The 21,563-nt window shown below is 42.4% G+C and overlaps 1 protein-coding gene across 4 annotated transcripts in view; it reads left to right on the top strand.

Moving 5' to 3' along the window:
• LOC308105540 (E3 ubiquitin-protein ligase SMURF2-like) overlaps nt 1–21,563 on the top strand; it is an 89,297-nt gene that overhangs the window by 19,540 nt on the left and 48,194 nt on the right. For all 4 annotated transcript variants that reach the window (XM_080456343.1, XM_080456341.1, XM_080456342.1 and 1 more), the window contains exons 2-3: nt 11,890–11,928; nt 14,368–14,476. In XM_080456343.1, coding sequence (XP_080312469.1) covers nt 11,890–11,928; nt 14,368–14,476 — 148 coding nt within the window. The remainder of the gene's footprint in view (nt 1–11,889; nt 11,929–14,367; nt 14,477–21,563) is intronic.

The raw sequence follows: 21,563 nt of genomic DNA, 5'->3' as shown, positions 1-21,563 counted from the left end.
GCTCTTCAGGCATACTGTACAGTAGGCTTTGGATTTAAGACTCCAGATTTTATTGTGATGAACACAGATTGTCAAGTTGTCATGTCGTGTCAAACCGATCTACCAAGGATTCACTGAGAATCCTTACCTTGTCATAAGAGGATGGAAAGCCAACGGTTAGGTTCGCCGCCAACGCCCACCACTCTTCTCTCCCCCCCGGCCTGTCCCCAGAGCCCATCTGTCAAATAGACACTTCTCGCCCCCTCCAGGTTTGTGTTGGCGATAGGGTGACACGTCTTCTGTTTCAGCCCCTGACAGAAAACAGAGGCCGCTTGATTCCAACTGACAGCTCTGTTTAACCCATTCAATCCGGGAACGCATCTACTAATGTCTTTTTTAAATCCTAACTGATTTCTGAAAAACGTATGTTGCTATATTAATATCACAGTGGGGCTCAAACCTTTTCATGTCAAGGACCCCTAACATTATTATACATCAGAAGCAAAGATTTGAGTTACAAATGTTAGCTTTAAAAAATATATATATATTCAAAGATTTGCACAAATATGCACGATTTCCCCCCCAAAATAGCAGATCTACAAGCTCATAGCGCAACACCGAGTGCTGCGCTATGTGCTTGTAAATCTGCTATTTTTAAATAGCCAAAGAAATCTTAAAATGACACAGACGCGTTCCCGGTCTTAATGCATTAATACCGGAGGGAGAAGGAGGGATGTGTTATTAGCCACTGCAGTGTTTCCCTGTTCTAGCTGTTCCAACAGCCACATACCACATTCCTGTTTTCACTGTTCTAAAATATTGACGCCTTGAATATGCGGCCTAATGCATGGCCTTATGGCCTAACCCATAATAACGTTTCACTGACTTGACACTGGGAATAGGATTAGGAGGAAATCTGGGCCCTACAAAAGAGATTTAGTTTGCTTCCAAAACACAGACACAGACACAGAAGAGTAGTTGTTAGAATTGGTCCTTATGACAAAATTAATTTCCCTCACGCCCACAACCTGCACTATAACCAGAACTGGGACCAGAAAAAAAAGAGAGATAAAGGTAAAATCAGGCCCAAAATTAGCCCTCCTTTTTCTCTCTCCAGTCCACTACCACTTTGAAAAAACAAATTATAGGACAAAACTACCACACACTATCCCAAGTATTATGAGATGTAAGCCCAACCCAGTCATTTAACTGCTCTCTTGTCTCCTAGTGGGTTGACTGTGCAGTCTCTACTCTGCTGATAACAATGAATTCTGATGTTAGCCAACAGACCAGAAAATGGATGGCAGAGCAGGCAGTGCACAATCACGCAATCACTTAATTCAGTGCATTTAACTAGCCACAGACTCTTGGGCCTGGACAGTGTAGTTAAGCAGCACTGTGGCGTTGCGTAACATCCTTTAGGCCATTGGTTCTCAAAGTGGGGTAAGGGGACCCCCAGGGGTCCTTGGGGGGGTACCAGGGGGTCCCCAGCAAAATTAGTGAATATAGCGTCACAATCATTTTAACCACTTTAACCATATGTTATACTTTGGCAATTTTTTTCTAATCGTGAACATTTTTGCAAATCTTTGAGTATATGTATTTCTAAAGCAAACATTTGTAACTCAAATCTTTGCTTCTGGGGGGGGGGGGGGGGGGGGTTGAACAAAATATTTAGCTGAGGTCACTGCACCACTGAGGTTAATTAATCTAGTCTGAGCTGTCATGCTATAGGCTATTACAATGACTGTCAAAGTCCTTTCCAAGTGAAGTATCTGTAGGGTTTGTGCATGCACACACACACACCCACCCCCAACTATATGCAGTGATCCACTGAGAGCCGTTGCAAATAGGAGGTACTCAAGACTCCCTTGAGAAAACAAGTGTGAATCCCCTGCAGACCTCCCTGGCCCTGTCTGTTGATGACCTCTTACCCTTTGACCAGTAGTACTAATGCCAACTTTCAGCCTGATGACATTAAAGACATACAGCTTCTCTTAGCATGCTTCTTCCTCAGAATACAAAATAATGATGACCACTAATCATTGTATGGCGTTTTTATGAACTATGTTTATGTTCTGTACCATTAGAGGAAATTTTTCCCCATTTAGATTTTAATGTTCAGATAGTCGTGCAGACAGTGCACTGTTCCATTCTGGCCATGTGCTACATGTCTCCCATTTAGGAACCTTTGGTGTATTCTCTAAGCCAATGAAAACCATAGACAATACATGCACATGCACATCTCAAAATCATCAGATGGGTGCTTGGTCCAGAAATACCTAGTGAAATTAAATGGATTTATAGTCACAGGCCCAAAATACTTTATCTAAACCACGCATAACTAACTAGACCGGCCTACTCGGGAATGTTGCAAGGCCCGGAGTTGGGAATGCATGGGTATACAATGGGTATTATGTAATACCCATTGTACCCATTGTACCCATTGTCAGAGTACCCGTCTGTCTGTCTGTGTCTCTTTTTATGTCCATATATAGAGATCTCTGTAATTAGTATATGCCCAATATGGGTGTATCGGTGCGTGGGATCGGTGGTTCTGGACAACCGGCTATCCAACCGACTCAATGCCGGGCACAGCACTTCCTCGGGTCGTCTGAGACCCGCCCGCGGAGTTTGAAGTCGGTTGGTCGGACGGTTTTCGAGATATGTGAACTACAGACCGGCATACACACACAGATGGACAGGCTAATTCCGTGCATTTATAGTAGGATTGTCACTGTTTTATATTTGTCTAATAATGTGTATCAGTGTGTGGACTTAGCTTGCCCACCCAGAAAATCTAATAAACATGTTTCATTAGCTGAGGTGACACAAATCATCACACTTCTTTGTTTTCTGTCAGAGCCAAGTGTGGGTTTGCAGGCTTCATGTGTGTACTGTGTACACAGGCTCAGATGTTACACTTTTAACCTGCTGGTTCCCTTGGGGGAAGGAAGCTGCTGTGGTCGACCTCTGGGAGCGTGATGACATAGAGTCTAGGTCACTGGCTAGCCACTGTCTGTCTCCCAAGCCCCTCAGCTATCAGCCAATTGTAAAGGTGTTCCGTTAGATGTTTAGATAAGCAGGGTTTGGCTTGGTCACATGGTTCCATTCCGTTGATTTATAGATGTTTTTAGACCATAGAGTGGCTTGGGTCATGACAAATGGTCCCTAAACAGCTGCTGTTTCAAGTGTCCTGAGCAGACAATAAGGCATATTTAACCCCTCAGTGACCCTTTTAAGAAAGGGTTGCAACAGACATGCGGTTGTTCTTTGAAGAACTAGAAGTGAAGTTCACCTAAACCATGCTTAGAATTTCTCTACTGAATATGAAGACACTGCAAAATCTCTCAGGAGTTTGCAGTATAGGCTGGCTGATTTAGTGTAGAAAAGTGGCTAACAAATTATTTCCTCCCAAGGCACACCAAACGGCAAAGTCAAAATCTCAAGGCAGTATCTCTTATATCATGCAAAATAGCCTCTAACACATGCCATCACAGATTTATTTTTATTCGCTAATAAAAAGTAAAGAAATGTATAGGGTTAGGGTTACATAACTATCTACTATTTTGAGTTGGACCTGCCTATTTTGGTCAATTGGTGGAAGAGATGCACTCTCAAAGCTCAAAAGGGTCCTACACCCCAATATATTGTTGAGAATTAAAAAAAAATCTAAAAATAGTATTACCAAGGATTCATTCATTCGGTGTTCATTGATTCAATAGTTTACAATAAAGGGCCACTCTAAATGTCCTACAGTTATTACAATGCACGCTTTTTACTCCAAAAGCTCAGAAGTGGATTTCCATCCACTTGGCCAACGGCAGTGATCGTGTCTGTCTGCCTTTAGAGGAATCCCCTTCCCCGGGAGGCTTAGGTACGGTAACATGAACTCCTGCTTGTCAGCTGTTGCTCTACTTAATCATTCACCAATTTATCTTCAGCTTACACGTAATTGTTAAAGTTGGGATTCACAATGGACCGGACAACACCCCTCAATTTATAGATGACCCTCTGCCAACCACTGGTATCTTGGCAGCACTTCAATATCGCTAGGGCCTATAAACCCCACCTTATAACAAAACAGTAGCAGCTCCATACACATTCAGACTGTACATGTATAGTGCCTGAGTCCCCCCCCCCCCTCCTCTTTTATTTATTGCTTTCAGTTCGAGGACTGATTAACCCATTCAATCCGGGAACGCATATACAAACGTCTTAACAGGTTTCTGAAAAACGGATGTTGCTATATCAGTGGTGCTCAAACTTTTTCAGGACCCCCAAAATTATATGTATTTGGCCACCGTCCCATCTCTAAATATTTAGTTCAGACAAAAAATAGACAATTAAAAATAGACAAAATTACTTTCCAACACACCAAATCCAGCTAAATAATCAGTGAGAGGTCTCAGGTCTGTCTGGGTTTCAGGAATGAGAAATTCAACCATCCATCTATAATGCACATGATCTGTAGAAAGGGTTGACCATTGTTGAAGACAGGAGTGTTTTCCTCCACTCCTAATCTCTATCCTTCCCTCTTCTCTGTTGCACACACACACACACACACGCACACGCACACGCACACACACACACCAGTTTAGAGGGCCTGGACCATTTGTATTGAACATTGTCATTTGCACTGTACGTTTGAGTGTGCATGGCTTATTATCACTTTTTGCCTTTTTGATCCAGTCAGTGCTTCTTCACTTGTTCACCAGATGGTGTTTTTTGTAAGCAAATAAGCAAATTAACAAGCGGAACAGGCAAAGCCTGCTATGAAAACACATTGCTTCCATTAGCAGCTCGTTAAAAGCCGCCAACGCGCCGCACACAAACTTTGCTCAAGCCAAGGTATTTGTTTTGATGCAACTCTGCACCTGCAAAACTCATACATACAGTTTATCAACTGTTTGTTTGTTCCAATCCTTTCTGCATTTATTTCATTCAGGCTCCTAGATTATCACCAGCATCCCTTTTGCTCTGTCCATCGCTTCATTGTGCCGCTGCCTTGCATCCATTCATCAGCAGCAGCAGGCTGCTCTACCCAGCAACAGAGTCTGTGAGAGGTCATTGATAACGATGAAAGAGGCTTTTACCTCAATGCTGGTGGTGCTGGTGGCTGAGACAGTGAAGCAGTGTGCAGGTTAATCCCTTAATCTCCATTAGCGTAGCTGAGTAACTGGAGAACCAAGGCTCCCTCAGTACTCAGCCTAACAGCTACTTAGCACCGTTAGCTCAGTTCAGCAGTGGTGGCCCACTACAGCAAAACATAACAAGAACTTTGTTTCCCAGAGAAACACATTTTTGGATATTTAAGATGGACCCTAGTCTACTTTTTTATACAAATTATATGACAATAACGCAAATTACAATCCAAAAAAACTGCTATTTGCACTCCAGGGACTTGAAATGATAATGGTCTTCACTATTCAAGCTGCAGTATGGAGAAATGGGAATGCTTCTTAAACAATGCTCTTGCATTCCCAACAGCTTTCACCTACTCTTCATCCTTTAATTTTGGGGTAAAGTTTAATGGCAGGCGGAATCCTGCAATATCACTAGAGCAACCCCCACCCTCTCTGGTTCCGACCTCACAAGCACACACACACACACACACACACACACACATGTCGTGACACACGTGTGTGAGCGTGCACAAAATAGCCTTTCATTGCTGTCCGTTACGACCATTCTCTTTCTAGAAGTCATTATTTTCATGTTGGTCTATTGAGCATAGATATGGCCATTTTTCAGGCTAGAAATGAGAGAAACGTTATCCCTTAATATCCACGGTCATCATGTCTTGGCCCACCCAAAATACCATCATGATGTTGTTGACACATAGGATAGAAATCACTACACGTAAGCTAGTTATTGCCTTTAGCTCATGCTTATGTGAATGACTCGAATGTGGCTCTTACTTTAAATTTCACTGTATGCTTTAAGCTCAGAATGACACTGAATAAGCAAATGCAATTCCTAATTCTGATTATATAACCAGTAAACAAACAAAGTTATCTCTTAATGCACTCAAGCAGAATTGAGTGTTAATGCCTTGAAATATATTTCCCCCAAGTAAGCTGTCATACAAAGCCATATCTAGAGGGGAGGATATAGGCCCCAGTCGACTTCATGGCCCTGTGGCTGAGTTTGTATCTTGATTCAGACTCTCTCCAATCAGGAGACCGTGCCAAGACTTCAAATCCATGCGACTATATTTCTTTTTCTCTGTCTTATTTATTTGTTATTTTGCACTGTGTCCATTTCGTGTCACAGGAGGCTTTTCTGGCTGCCTAGATGCAGCGCTCAGGCTTTCTGCTTTGGCTGTATAATTTACCCCGATGTTTGCAGATTGTTAGTTTTCACCCAGCCAGCGCTGTTCCGCAAGCTGGATTGTGATTTTCTGTTCTCCATGTTTGGTTTGTTTGTTAATTTACATCTGGGTTTGGCTGGAAAGCGGAACGCAATAGACTATTCCTATTTCTAGCCACGTATGGGCTATTGGGAGTGTAAAAATGTGCTCAGTTCATGATGCCCTCACATGTAGCAGGTTCATGAGAGCCTGTTTGGGATATAAGGTTGAAGTTGAACTAGACTTTAGCATGAAACTGTGATCTACTTTGTGTAATCTGTCACATCACATTATGACCTTAACTCATTCAGTGCCAAAAATATTTCTGGCTATATCACCCCTGTGCCAAGGCCAAAAATACATTGTAAAAAAAAAGTGCTTAGGAGCCGAGATACAGCCTTTTTCAGTAAAAAGTTAAACAAGAAGTGAATGGAGCAGCAAATCTTCAAATCATCATATCTTGGGTTCTGAACCTTTTTTTTCCATGACGTCTCAGACGTCATTGGCACTCTGGGCTTATGAAAAACGTGACGTCTGCGACGTCATTGGCACTCAATGAGTTAATGTATATTATGATCTATATCGTGTACTCATAGTCTATTGAATATCCTAGTTTGGAAAATAGGCCATTGCCTTCCTAGCAAGCTCAACCATAAAGCTTTATTTCCCACATGTACAACTGACAATCAGTCCTCCAGTTCATTTTGTACACAAAACTGTCACAGCAGCAACACGTACAATAGAACTTCCTGTCTTATTGTTGTCAGACAACATACATTCAGATAGACACGTCTGTCCATGGATGCTATGCCATCTCACCTGTCAGCTTTGTGTCTTGAAATTCTTTATTGGGAATAACCCCTTGAGATGAACCATCGCGTTTTCAAGGGGGTACGCAATTACAGAATACATAATACATATATTTAGAAAACAATTGTTTTGTTACTTAATGCATTTTTAGAGAAAGAAATTATACAGTATCTCTGCCTTAACCCATTAACTCATTGAGTGCCATAATTATTAATATCTATTTCTGGCCATTACAATTTTTATAAAAATTTAAAATTTAGTAAAACAAAAGTGCTTAGGAAGCAAGATACAGCCTTTTTCAGTTATAAGTTAAACAAGGAGTGGATGGAGCTGCAAATCTTGGGTTCAGGAAGATTTTTTTTTTTTTTTTTCAAAAACACGTGAAACACGTTAATGGCACGTTGCACCATAGCGCTAAAACACGTGAAACACGTTAATGGCACTCAATGAGTTAAGATCTGGGACGCATCTATGTCACTTTTTGATTTGAGCTAAAAAAAAGCATTATTTTACACTTTTGCTATTCAAAAATAGCTATTTTTGAAAAATCGAGAAAATGTTTGCAAATTAATGTATTTATATTATTTTAAAGCGAACATTTCTAACTCAAATCTTTGCTTCTGGGGGTCCCTGGAACAAAATATTTTCAGATGGGGGTCGGCGGCCAAATACATATCATTTTGGGGGTCCTTGACATGAAAAAGATTGAAAACCACTGATATAGAAACATAAGTTTTTTTCAGAATACTGTTGGGATTTAGAAGACATTTGTAGAATCGGCTTCAGGCCTTAAAGGGTTAATGTAGACCACACTGCTGTTCGGAGGGATGGGAGAGTAAGCACGTAGGCACTGTGTTGCGAGTCAGATTCCTGCATACCACACAGGATATGCCCACTGGTTCAGCATCATGCCCCCAGCCCAATGGTTAGCGAAGGCTTGTGAATTAGGATCACAGCTTTGACTTTTTTCCCAGCCTACGCTGTGAATGAAGGCGTTGGAAAGTACAATCTCTTGCGTGTCATCGGTTTGTTTTAATCAGATTGTGTTGACTCGGACAAAGTTGCATTGCAGGAAACGACCCAACGTTTCTTCATCAATTGAATCATTCAATTGATGGGAGAAACCTAGGGTCGTTTATATTTCACAAGCTTTTCTTTTCGCCTCACAACAACTGTATGTCTGTAAAAGTCTTTTGAGTTTGGGATCCAGTGAGAAAGGCAGGCTGTCATGCGGCGAGCCAGGCATATGAAAAGGCTGGCGGGGACGAGGGGCCTGGGAACGGAGAGCCGCACGTCACCTGTGCCCTGTGCCTCATCTATTAATAATGAGCTGGGAAAGGCTGCAGAAAGACGGGAGGAAAAGTGTGTGTGTGTGGGGGGGGGGGGGGGTCTGAAAGAACGAGTGTGAGCGTTTGTGCATCTGGGTTTGCACTGTGTATCTGCCTGCTTTCAACCTTGGTATACGCATGCACACACACACACACACACACACACACACACACACACACACACACACACACACACACACACACACACACACACACACACACACACACACACACACACACACACAAGCTAGGGCAGAGGGTGACTGAGTGCATTCCAGAGTTGTGAGTTGGGAGCTGGTCTTGGGGATCGGTGCATTCCCAGCGGTGGCCCCAGCCTGTCTAAAGGATCTCTTGCTCTGTCTGTCTGAGTCTGGTGCACAGCAGGAAACCTCATCTCATCTCCTTATTGTCTCCGCCAGGCTAAAGGCGTGTCCGAGACTATGTTTTCGCCTCCGTCCGTCCTTTGTGTGTGTGTGTCTGTCCGTCTGTGTACAGCTAATCTCCGGCACTGTTGGCCCGATCGACGTGAAACGCTGCACACACACTCCTTGGAGGCCAGAGCAGAACCTTTGCCCCCAATTTTTTTTAAATATTTCAGATTTTGTCCAAACATCACGCAAATTGGTACACATAGTCAAGTGATCTGTCCGATTTTTCATATTCCATCCTGATTGGCTAAGATTGGCATCTAAAGTTAGCAGGAGTGGCTCATTTTGAACAAAATGCCTCAAATCATGAACTACTTGCCCTGAAACTTTACACGCACAAACTACAAAGTCCATGCCTAAACACACTTTTTGCTACTACTCGTACAGATTTTCAGCACTCTCGCAAATCAACATATTTGTGTCTGCAATAAATTCAACAGTGCTGGCCCACCATAACCTACCTGGCCTGGCGTAAACTTGTGCTCAGAGGAGCACATTTTTCTAGTTATTTATTTGTTTTCCCTGCTGGGTCTTTGCTCCAGGAACTCTCCTTTTCTGTGTTCCTTAAAGGAGCATTTCATCCCCTGGAAGAACAGTCACTCAATGTTAATAATATTTGTAGTAGATAACAGTAGCAAAATTTGGCCAGAAAAATACAGAAGTCTGTGTGTTTGACTGGGGTTTGACTGGACTGCTGCATTACTACAATGACCATAATGCTTTGGGGCACTGCCCTTCCTTGTGGGTGTGGTCTACATTGTAGTCAGGAAATAAGGTGAGATAAAGAGACTATGAGTCAAATTACTCATAGTGTCTGAGGATATGGATAAAAATCTAAAAATACAGATAAAACACAGAAAACACACCAGGATCATGTTTATGGGTCCTAGACCTAGATAAAAATAGGGGTTTGATGCAAAATCGGTGAAATGTCCCTTTAAAGTACCATGCATTATGTCACGTTTGCAACATCTGACAGCTGGGAGGCAGAGGGCTTTTCTTTTTTTAACAAAGTTAATGTGTCGCTGACTGTGTATGTGTGTGCAGACCTACACGCATGCATGCATGTTGTCCTCACATAACCCATCTTGGACAATTTTTCGGTGTTCATCTTGATGAACATGGATGCACAGGGTTGAGGTGAAGTGAGAGATCAGGGGGCAGATCACACTCTCCTTATTGACTGTCTGGATCTGCCTCTGCTTCTTCTTCCCACTCATCTATTTCCTTCCGCATTGCTATCTCTCCCTCCATCCCTCCCTCCCAGAATCAGTCCCTCTCTCCTGCTCAGCCAGTGAGGAGATGAGACAGGACAACTGGGCTGTTCCCCCTGCCTGCCTCTCCTCCCCCCAGTCTGTCTACTTCTCTCTCTCTCCTCTCTCCTCTCTCTCCTCTCTCTCCTCTCTCTCCTCTCTTTCCTCTCTGTCCCTCTCTTCTCGCTGTCCTTAACCAGCGGCGCTGGAGAGTTTGTCCCTCTCTATGACTCTCACTGGCTTGGCTAACTAGTGCTGCAAAGCAAGATTTGGCCCACTTCAGTCCACCTGGGGCAAGAGAGTGACATTTTAGAGAAGGAGAGAGGGAAGGAGAGGTATAGCTGAGGAACACATGCCTTCTTTCTTTTCTGTCCATCTCTGTTGAAAGCCATCACGTGTTGGCCGTGATGCACACCTTGGGGACTTGCTTCATACAGGAAAGAATGCTTGCCTGCTCAATATTTTACAAGGCGAGCTACGCATATCTGCTCTTCCTCCTGGTCTCATAATGGGACAGCCAGGACAGACCGACATGAGGGATGTATGGACGGCAGTGCCATTGGAACCATTATACGCTGTTGTAAACATTAACACGCACCACCCAAAAGTGATGTCATTAAAGGAGAATGGATGAAACCTCACAGTAGCCCAATTGAAAATGGGACTAAATATCTGACCAAAAGGACCAATTTGCAGAAGGACATTTTTTGCAAACTCAGGCTTTTAACCGGTGGTATAAATAGGCTCAGGTGATATTATCACCAGTGGGGCAGAAGTCGCAGGACTTCTAGAAGTTCTCACTAACAACAGACACAAAGCTACACTGTAAGTTCCTGAGTACTATTTTATCTCTCAGAGTGTAAAAATGGTAGCCTGGCATGGCCAGACCAGACCAATATCACTGTGTAGATATTAGTCTGGAATCTCTGTGTGGAACCTGCATTTCCGAGGGTCAAATAAAAAAAAATGCCTCTGGTGATAAACCCGCCCCATATTTGCATACTGGGCCCTGATTGGTCCCTCACAACTTCGGAGGGAAATAAATCCAATCTCTATTGAGAGGGGCCAGACCTAATCTGCCATGGGCATTTTTTTTTTGCAATGGCAGATTCGTCTGGAACCAAGCTATAAAAATGAATCCATCTACAACAGGTTTTGTCTGTCCACTCAAAAGACCAATGACACCGCTCATGCAGCTACATGTGCATGACACCATTAAACAGAAACATTATTAGAACCGAGAGTGTAATAAGGGGACAATTAACAGCATTTTAAGAGACACTGTTGAAATACATTATGAATATTGCTGTTTGAAAAGTGAATAATATATATATATATATATATATATATATATATATATATATATATATATATATATATATATATATATATGTAATGTATGTATATGTGTGTGTATATATATATGTGTGTGTATATATATATATATATATATATATATATATATATATATGTGTGTGTGTGTATATATATATATATATATATATATATATATATATATATATATATATATATATATATATATATATATATATATATATATATATATATATATGTGTGTATATGTAAAAATAAATATATTTGAAATGTTTCCTGTTTTTTAAGACATTATTATCATTAGAAACACCATGGGATTGATTGCTATGGTTTTGTTTACTTGTTAACGTCCACAGCTTTTAACTTGTTTTCTAACATCTGTCTCTCCGCCTCTTCTCTTCCAGTCCTGTGTGCGAAGAACCTGGCAAAGAAAGACTTCTTCCGTGAGTGGAATCTTTTTTCCTTACTATTCCTGTCCCGCGTTGAGTCCCACGTGGATTAGAGAACTGGCTTTGTCAGCAGTGGCAGCGTGTTGGCTATCAAAATGATGTCCCTAAGGTGCTGTCTGTCTGTCTGTCTGACATGCAGAACCAGGAGACCTGTCACGTGCACTGCCAGTGAAACCGCTCGTAATAGGTGTAGCGATTAAGTAGAAAAGTGCCACTTAGGAAGAACAAGGCACCTATAGAATATGAATCGAACTGCGTAGATACTGCATGTGGTTTTATTCAGTGCTCTTCTTTTGAAGTAGCATTTCCACTTAATGACCCTTTTGGGCTTGTCAGGACTAGAGCAACGTCTGAGTGGCAACAACCAGTTTTGGAAGCACACTTAACCTGAATAGTCTAGACTAGAAGGCAAGTCATAGTCAGCATCCTCAGATGCAGATGTATTATAGTATTGTACTAATTTTGCCCGAGGGAGGTAGGTAAAGTGATGAATAATGTTTAACTTTAATTTAATTTGGGTGCCACACACACACACACACACACACACACACACACACACACACACACACACACACACACACACACACACACACACACACACACACACACACACACACACACACACACACAGAGTAAGTGAGTGAAATGCTGAGTATCGTAAATCTTTATCTTGTTTTCCCCCTGTGGTTCTACTTTAAATCGTTTAACTGTTCGTTTTGTCATATAACTCCATTCATGTAATCAGGGTAGAAGATCTTCCCCCGTCACTCATCTTAATTCAGGCATGGAATGGATGTGTTAAGTTTCACGAACCAGACAGCTTTCACAACAGCATAACCTAAAGCAGCACACGCCCTTAGCATAATTGCCATCGTTATGGCTGTAGTAAAGACATTGGATTGCAACTACTGCATCCTATTCAGCCAAGTAGCCTCATTTGACATTTAAGCCTGATATATACTTCCTTCCGTGTTAGTCGCACACCGAAAATAGCAGATTTACAAGCTCACAACACATTGCGCCGCATTACCTGGAAGCCTAGGATGCAATTACTATGAATAAGCGTGGGTTTGTAGAGTCTCTTCCTGTGACAGAGATGAGCTCATCCACATATATGCACACCAAAAAAAAACAGCCAAAAAGGGAAGTCCCAACAGAGCAAATGTGACTTAACAGGTTTGACCAGTGTGAGGTATCGGCGCTCAGAGGCACAATCTCTAAACAAACACACATGCATGCGCATGTGTGCATACACACACACACACACACACACACACACACACACACACACACACACACACACACACACACACACACACACACACACACACACACACACACACACACACACACACACACACACACACACACACACACACACACACACACACACACACCCACACACACACCCACAAACAAACACACAGAGCCGAGCGTGCCATTACTATGAGACACAGACTAAATAGTATCCCTTATCAGATTTCCCTTTGAATAAGACACTGTGGAAAGACATGCCTTGGAGCCACTCGGCAGATAGCAGCAGTGCTTGTCATTTCCTCTCCATGTTATGTAAATAATTCGGACTGTAAATAACGTTTCACTGGCAACGTTTGCATGCCACTTCCACTTCACGACCGTATTGGTTGATTATAATATTTGTTTCCACACCAGGAGACGATCCATTTTCAGTTGAAATCATCAATCAGTATCCTACTATAAATGCACAAAATCTCTTTGAGTGTGTGTATCTGACCTCCGCGTATCTCAAGAACGGTTGTGTGTATCGCAGAGGACCCGAATGAGTCAGATTAGAGGATCTAAAATTCAGCAGATCCCTATCTATTTAGTACCCTGAGATTATCAATATGACGTCATAGTACTGACGTCATAGTGCTAGGACCTCCATATTTGAGCGTGCCTGACACGGCATGGGCATAAAAGGGACACAAGACAGACAGATACAGAAATCACCATATGGGCATACAAGGTAGACAGACAGACAGACACAGACAGACGGACAGACAGACAGAGGGTACAACAGGTACTCTGAAAACAGGCATAGAATTCTGTCAAATAGGGTAACACACCTTTTCTGTCGCACATAGTTTTAAGACATGGACTGATCATGCTTACTGTCGTGTGTAGTCTCCCCCAAAGGCCCATTCTGACTACTTGAATTTTGTGGATTACTAGTATGTCATGATGATGTAACATTTGATACATGATGATACATTTTCAACAAGTTACAATTTGTTAAAAAATAAAAAAAAATACCCACTCAAATGACCATCCATGAGTCCCGTGACCAAATACTTACGACGGTCACAGTGTCCTCCAAATTTTGTCTGCCTGTGATGCTATCAGGTTTCGGATAGATAGTCATCTAAAAAGCCATCTCTTTGTCTCTGCTCCTCTTTTATTTTGGCTTCACAGGACTGCCAGATCCATTTGCCAAGGTGGTGGTGGACGGCTCTGGACAATGCCACTCCACAGACACTGTGAGGAACACGCTGGACCCCAAGTGGAACCAACATTATGATCTGTAAGTCGTCATTATCATCTGTACGTCAGTCACAAACACAATGGGGGTGTGGTGTGTGTCATTGTAGGAAAACTGAGGAGCAAACCTGACTTTTAGCCTTCTGTCATCATTTAGAGCAGGGATGGGCAACTGGCGGGTAATCAAATTACAAAGAAAAAGTAAGTAATCTAAACATATCCGAAATGGTGAACTATTGCCTTCAGCTGTTCCAAACATGCTGCTTTCCATGAACCATTTTAATTACAACAGTCCACCACTAGCACGCTCTCGTTTATTTTAATAGAAGCCTTATTAATTATAATTCTAGTGTTCATTTTTGTATATTTTTAAGTTTTGTTTAGCAGTACAGCTGTAGTAAGTTGATAGAAGCATTACTAAATGCTAAATAAAAACAAAGTTACAACGAATAATAATTGTTAATATCCCTTATTTATCACATGTGACTATTATGGGCTTTTTGAGTAATGGGGTACTACTGGCGAGAGTGCCGATAAACAATGCGGCCCCCCAGAGTGAGTGTGGAAATTTAGTGGCCCTCACCATCTACAAAGTTGTCCACCCATGATTTAGAGCATTCTTGTCACGGCACCTCGAACTTAACCCATTAAGACCGGGAACGCATCTGTGTCATTTTAGATTTTTTTGGCTATTCAAAAATAGCAGATACACAAGCTCACAGCGTGGCACCGAGTGCTGCGCTATGAGCTTGTAGATCTGCTATTTTCGAAACATCGTGAAAGATTTGTGCAAATCCTTGAATAAATATATTTTTAGCGAACATTTCTAACTGAAATCTTTGCTTCAGGGGGTCCCTGGAACAAAATATTTTCAGATGGGGGTCTGCGGCCAAATACATATAATTTTGGGGGTTCTTGACATCAAGTTTGATTACCACTGATATTATAGCAACATAAGTGTTTCAGAAAACTGTTAGGATTTAGAAGACATTTGTAGAATCGTATCTCAGGTCTTATTGGGTTATATGTACGGCCCACGTGCAAAACACAAACTCAGGAAACCAAGGAGTTAACTCAAATAGACTTTATTAGAAAATGAACTTAACCTTCACAGAGGTGGCAACAGGGGGATGTGGAAAAGTGAAGGGAGGGGAGAGGCCGGGTCAACTCGGGGGCCAAACTGGAAAGGGAACAAATAGGGGCACACCGAACACAGACAGAGACCTGCACATTAGTATGAGCACATCAGTCTGTCTAGTGTGCATTACGGTATGTTGACCTCTCATTCGGTCTTGTCGGTGGCAGCACTCATTTCAGATCTTTCAATAACTAACAATTGCAAGATTTAACACATATTCTATGAGTGCCATTTTGAAGACAGTATATGCTTATACTGTATGTGACTATATTTGTGAATACCTGCCTGCTCACAATAAAACAGTAGTTTAACTAATTAAAAGTTGATAACTGCCAGTTCAATTGTTCTGACAACCCAAGGTGTTCCCTGTCCCTTTGCTTTGCAGATGTAAGATGGTAAATGTACTGAACCCATTTGAGATGTCAAACTGATTTCAACTCAAATGAGTGATTTTGAGCTTTTAAAGCACAATGACTTCAGTATACTGCATTTCCACTATTTTATGCATACACTGGGATTTACAAAGCAAGATTATTAAATGGTAGGCCTGTGAAAGGCCTCTCTCTGACTGACGAATCTGCCAGCAAAAAAAAAAGAAAAAAGGCCTTGGTTGTGATTGGATTTCGCTGCCCCTGAAGTTGTGGGGAACCAATCAGGGCCCAGTATGCAAATATGGGGCGGGTTTATCCCCAGAGACATTTTTTTTAATCGGAAATGCAGGTTCTACCCAGATTCTAGACTAATATCTATGCAGTATCATTATCTGACTCTCCCTTTCTCTGTCGTTGGGTCTCAGCTCTATTATGTAAAGTGTTTTGACACTGTAAGAAATTTGAATTCAATTGAAAGAAGAAGAAAATTGCCACTGAATGGCAATCTTCCAATTATTCACGCATTTTACATCTCAGTTGTTTTCAAGAAACAGCTGTGAATTCAGTCTTTGTGAGCCACAATAATCAGAAAAAAAGTGAGACTGCTCATGTAGGGGAAGTGTCTGTTTGTACCAAAAGTGTAGCCACGTAACCCTCAGTTCCATACCATATATAATAAACAGGAGAAGTGTAACACACTGTGACTCCCTAGTGGCACCGTACTGTAGGTTTTGGTTTCAGTCTCTGGCACTGCTTTGCGTGGAGCTGCTATGATAAGCGTGTGAGGAATGCAGAATCAGCCTCCCCTTTTCCGTGTGCACCAACACCCAGCTATAAACCACTATGGCCCTTTTAGCGTGCGCACAGTGCCTCTACAATACCCTGGGACTGTACACATTCCACGCTCCCTGCTCGGGCCAGACTTTCATCAAAGTTATGGAATTTTAGAAAATAATACTCGTTAGGGGTGTGTCAAAATATAGATATTACACAAAAACATTATGAACTTCTTCAGTTACAGATATCGTGATATATCGTTGATTACATTTCTTGCAATACTACTGGAACACTGGACTATTCGCCCATTTTCTTTGGGATATTTGATGGTTGATGGACGAAAGGAGGTTAATTATCATTCCCCCAAAACATATTTGGGGAAAAAATGAAATGTTGTGATTGTTTCCCATAATATCTTTGGTTCATAATATCTTTAAATATGATTTATTTGAGGTTAAGGGCCAATAATGTAAGAAAAGACGAGCCCTGATCGTCTCGCTGCTCATTGCTTGACTGAATGGAAGGAAGCAGTGTTTTCACTGGGGGCCAGTGGGGGTGTTGTGAATGTCCTCCGTGTTGAGCTCTGTCCAAAGGCTGCTGGTCCAGGGAGTAATCACCCTAAAGCAGTGGTTTTCAACCCTTTTCATATCAAGGTCCATTATTTATTGGGCATTTGAGCCACGGAGATTTAGCCTCTCAGACCCAAAACTTAGAATATTTTGTTGTTTGTCGTTGGATAATATTTTGTCCACAATTCCATGCTGTATTGATGTATTGTTGGTACCATAGGAGAGATCAACAGGCAAACGTTGAGCAAAATAACAATTCTTTAATTCAGTAAATGCAGGTGTTTAACAATAATTTAACTCTTGAGAGCGGAAAATGAAACCAAATGTTGTTTCATTTTACACTCAAGAGTTAAAGATCTATAAGGGTCCATTTCGTTACCAACTGGAACCCCCTCAAGGACCACTGGTGGTCCCCGGACCACTGGTTGAGAACCACTGCCCTAAAGGACCCAAAGGGCCCACTGGCAGTTCCCACCACCACAGAGAGAGGCAGAGGAAAAGGAAAGCAGAGAGAGAGAGGGAGAGAGAGAGCGAGAGGGCGGATGATGGAGTTGACTTAGTGAGAGCTGAGTGGAGGAACGAAGGAATGAGGAGAGATGGAGTTGTGCATACACCCATAGAAAGACAGAACCATTGAGGATGAGGCAGAGATGGAGGGAGGAGGCATTGTTGGAAAAGTAGGTTTGTCATTACTTGATGCATGCACGCATGCACACGTGCGCGAACACACACACACACACACACACACACACACACACACACACACACACACACACACACACACACACACACACACACACTTGGTAAAAAGGAAGACATATTTGTCAATGATCTATAAAAGTGTCAAGTGTGTGTGCTGTTACTGTATGTTTGACCATTTGAACACACACACACACATCTATTTGCAATGCACACACAAACTCAGCTGTTTCCCCAGTACTTGTCTGCCCTGGTCAGCATCAACCTCAGGACCCACTCTTGCCTATAAGAGTGGGGCGGTCACGATTCAGAAATGTAAGTTGACGTTTAATTGTCACACAAATAATTGCGATTAACGATTTAATTGTGTGGCATTGAACATAAGAATACGATTTTAATTTCTGTTTGGTTTTAAATAAAATAAAGCGTGACGCATTGTAAGCTTGTAGAACATTTTTCAACACGGAAACGATTATGACGATTATCCAAAAAGATTATCTCAAATAATTACGATTAGGCGATTATGTAATAATTGTGACAGGCCTATACCTCTGAGGTGAGGAATCCCCAGCCAGTGACCCTTCACCTCTCCCTCTGCTTCAGGAAATGGTTGACATGCCACTGCGAGCAGATGGGAGGGTGGGCTTGGCGGTCTGCCAAGGCTGCCCCCCTCGCCTCCGTCTGCAGTTTGAGGAGGCGCGGCCTGTTCCCGTCAAATTCAGATCATAATAATGGCACCACCATCGACTGGGGTCAAGGGCATAATTCCCCTTCAGCGCCACCCTGCCATGTTACAATATGTAACATGTGCTCAGTGTCCTGTTGAAACATTAATCACTTTTTAACCTGGTGTCCTTTTTTTTTTTGTCACCCCCACACCTGACTGTTCTACCTGTGGCCTTGTGGTTAGAGTGTGCTCCCTGAGACTGGGAGATTGGGGTGCGATCCCTGGTCGAGTTATACCAAAGACTATAAACATTTACCCAACTAGGAAAAAATGCGTCCTTTGGGTGTTTGGCCCCTTCCGACCTTAAATGCCCCCCCTGCCCAGACAGTAGCCGGCTCTCCACCCAGCTGTCCCCATTACCTTGGAAGTCTAATCTAACAGTCTGTGTGGGGTTTTGGGTAGATGGCTGTTCTGGTGGAAGCACAGAGAGGCGTGTACGGTCGCAAGTCTGTCTCCTGGTCCCAACTGTAGATGTTCATGATGAGCATGGTTTGTCAATAAACTCACACGTCTAGAAATGAGCCTCACACCATACCATGTTGGATTTATGGGGGCACAATCTGACTGTTTAATCAAAGTTTACAAATTGTATGAAAGCATGAAAGGTAGCCCAGAACCATTACTAATATTTGTGCCAAGTTTGGAGGCAATTACTACTGGTCTACCGTAGGAATGCGAACGCACAAACACACGACACGTTGCTGATTCCAAGTGTAGGATGCCTCCCTGCTTGGCACTCCGCATCAAGGGTTGGATTGCTTACCTGCGACATACTAGCGTCATGTCTAGGGGATGTACTTGTACTTCAAGCTGCCTCATGCTAAGGAAACAGGATATAGGCTCCTGACCGTTGGTGTCAGTAGCCTCGGAACCGTTGGTCCCGAGGCTACTGACACCAACGGTCAGGAGCCTATATCCTGACTGTTCAAGAGATGCATGTGTTCTTTTTTAGATAGACAGGAACTAGGGAGAGAGAGACTGGGTCGACGAAAGGTCGACGGGATCGGGATTTGAACCAGGTCAGGTTGCATTAAAGCCTATGTGGTATACGCCTGGACCGCTAGGCCAGCGGGCGCGTCAATATGTGTTTTGATGCAGATTATTATTGTATCGATTGATTCATATGGAGGCCACACTGTATGTAGTTATGATAGCATGAAGAAGTTGAACATATCTCTCTGCACCGCCCATCACCAACCATTGGGGAGGGTGTCCCCCTGAACAGCTCAGTTTGTAGCACTGACACTGTTGGGTGGCTTAAATGCCCTCTGGCCCTAGTCTACACACTACATGTCATACCGGTACTTTACAGTCTGAACATCCCTGCAGTGCGCCTCATACAGACTGTTGGCAGATGGCCAGCTTTCCACACAAGTCCATCCTTCGGTCTGAGATGGAGGAGAGGTGTGTTGTGTTGTGAAATAACACTGCTAAGGGTCTGGCGCTCTGCTATGGGCCATCCATAATGAAAATATGTTGGTGCTAGTTGGCAGCTCTCTCCTCACTGTCCCCCTAAAGGCCTGGGCACACAGGCTGCATAATTTATGCCCTGAACAATGGGTAGGATGAAAATGCACAACATATGCTACCCATCTGCAGTATGACACCTTGCTCAAGTCCCAAAATGCGGTACAACATTTTTCATTTTATTTGGGTACTTTAACCACTTATTGCCCTATATACTTTGTCACACAACTAATAGAATTTGTATTAAAGATTATAATTAATAAATGTTTGCCTATAATGACATGTCCAGGGATGACAGACCAATTAAAAATCCTCTCATCCTGTATTCACATGATCTTCACAATGATTCAAATTCCATGACATACGGAAAGCATGGTTTGATCCAATCATTGTAGCGTTTCAGTTCATGAAAGAGTCGATGGAATTCACCATAATAAGCAGAAGAGTATATTATACTCTTCTGCTTTCCAAACATTGGGTGGGGCCAATAACATTTCGTTCAGTTTAAAACATCTCTAATGCATAATTATATCACTGAATCCACAATGGATAGTCAGACAAAATCTTAATGAGTGTAACATGTGAGGCATGTATCACCCTAACCATTCTATTCACTGGCAGTGGCATCCTTTGAAAGAGAGAGGAGGATCTCTGCCAGTTGCATTGTTTCTCTGCCCCTTCTCCCTTCCCATTAACCCATTAAGACCGAAGGCCGATTCTACAAATGCCTTCTAAATCAGTAGTTCTCACACTTTCAAGATTAGAAAAAAAAAGTTTGTGACGTGCTGTGAGCTTGTATATCTGCTATTTTTGAACAGCCAACGCAAAAATCTAAAATGACACGGATGCTCTCCCGGTTTTAATGTTAGGCAATTTCTTTGCTTGCAGCTAGACAGGCAGATTGTGAGAACAATGGTTAACAATGCAGAGAAATGCTACCGGAATGCCAAACATTCAGAGACATTCAGTTGTGTGCCTGTCGTCCAAAATGTTTCTCTTCTATTGACTCCAGGACTTGGAGCCAGATTAATGGAAAAGTGGTGCATTGATTCCTTATTCTATTTATTATAGTTAAAGGAGTAGTTTTTTTTTTTTTGTCGCATTCCTAAGCCAATAATTTCATGGCCGGCAGAGAGATGCTCATGTCACCGGTAGGAGACTCAAATGCAGGTCATGTGAGTCTCCTACTGGAGAGATGGTCATCAAATTATTGGCCCAGGAATGCGACAAAAACTGAAAATTCTCTGTGAATACAAGGCTTCATGGGGTGTTTAATTGATAGAAAATATGTTTTTTCTTTTCTCTCTGTGTGTGCGTGCATGTGTCGTTGTTGTTAGTGTATGCTAGAGCGAGGGTGCTTGGAATTGCTCTCCGGGTGTGAG

The sequence above is a fragment of the Gymnoscopelus braueri genome (assembly GCF_963280865.1).
Source record: "Gymnoscopelus braueri genome assembly, chromosome: 2".
Classification (NCBI taxonomy): domain Eukaryota; kingdom Metazoa; phylum Chordata; class Actinopteri; order Myctophiformes; family Myctophidae; genus Gymnoscopelus; species Gymnoscopelus braueri.
Note: the sequence above shows the minus strand (reverse complement) of the source record. Positions and strands in the feature narration are given on the sequence as shown.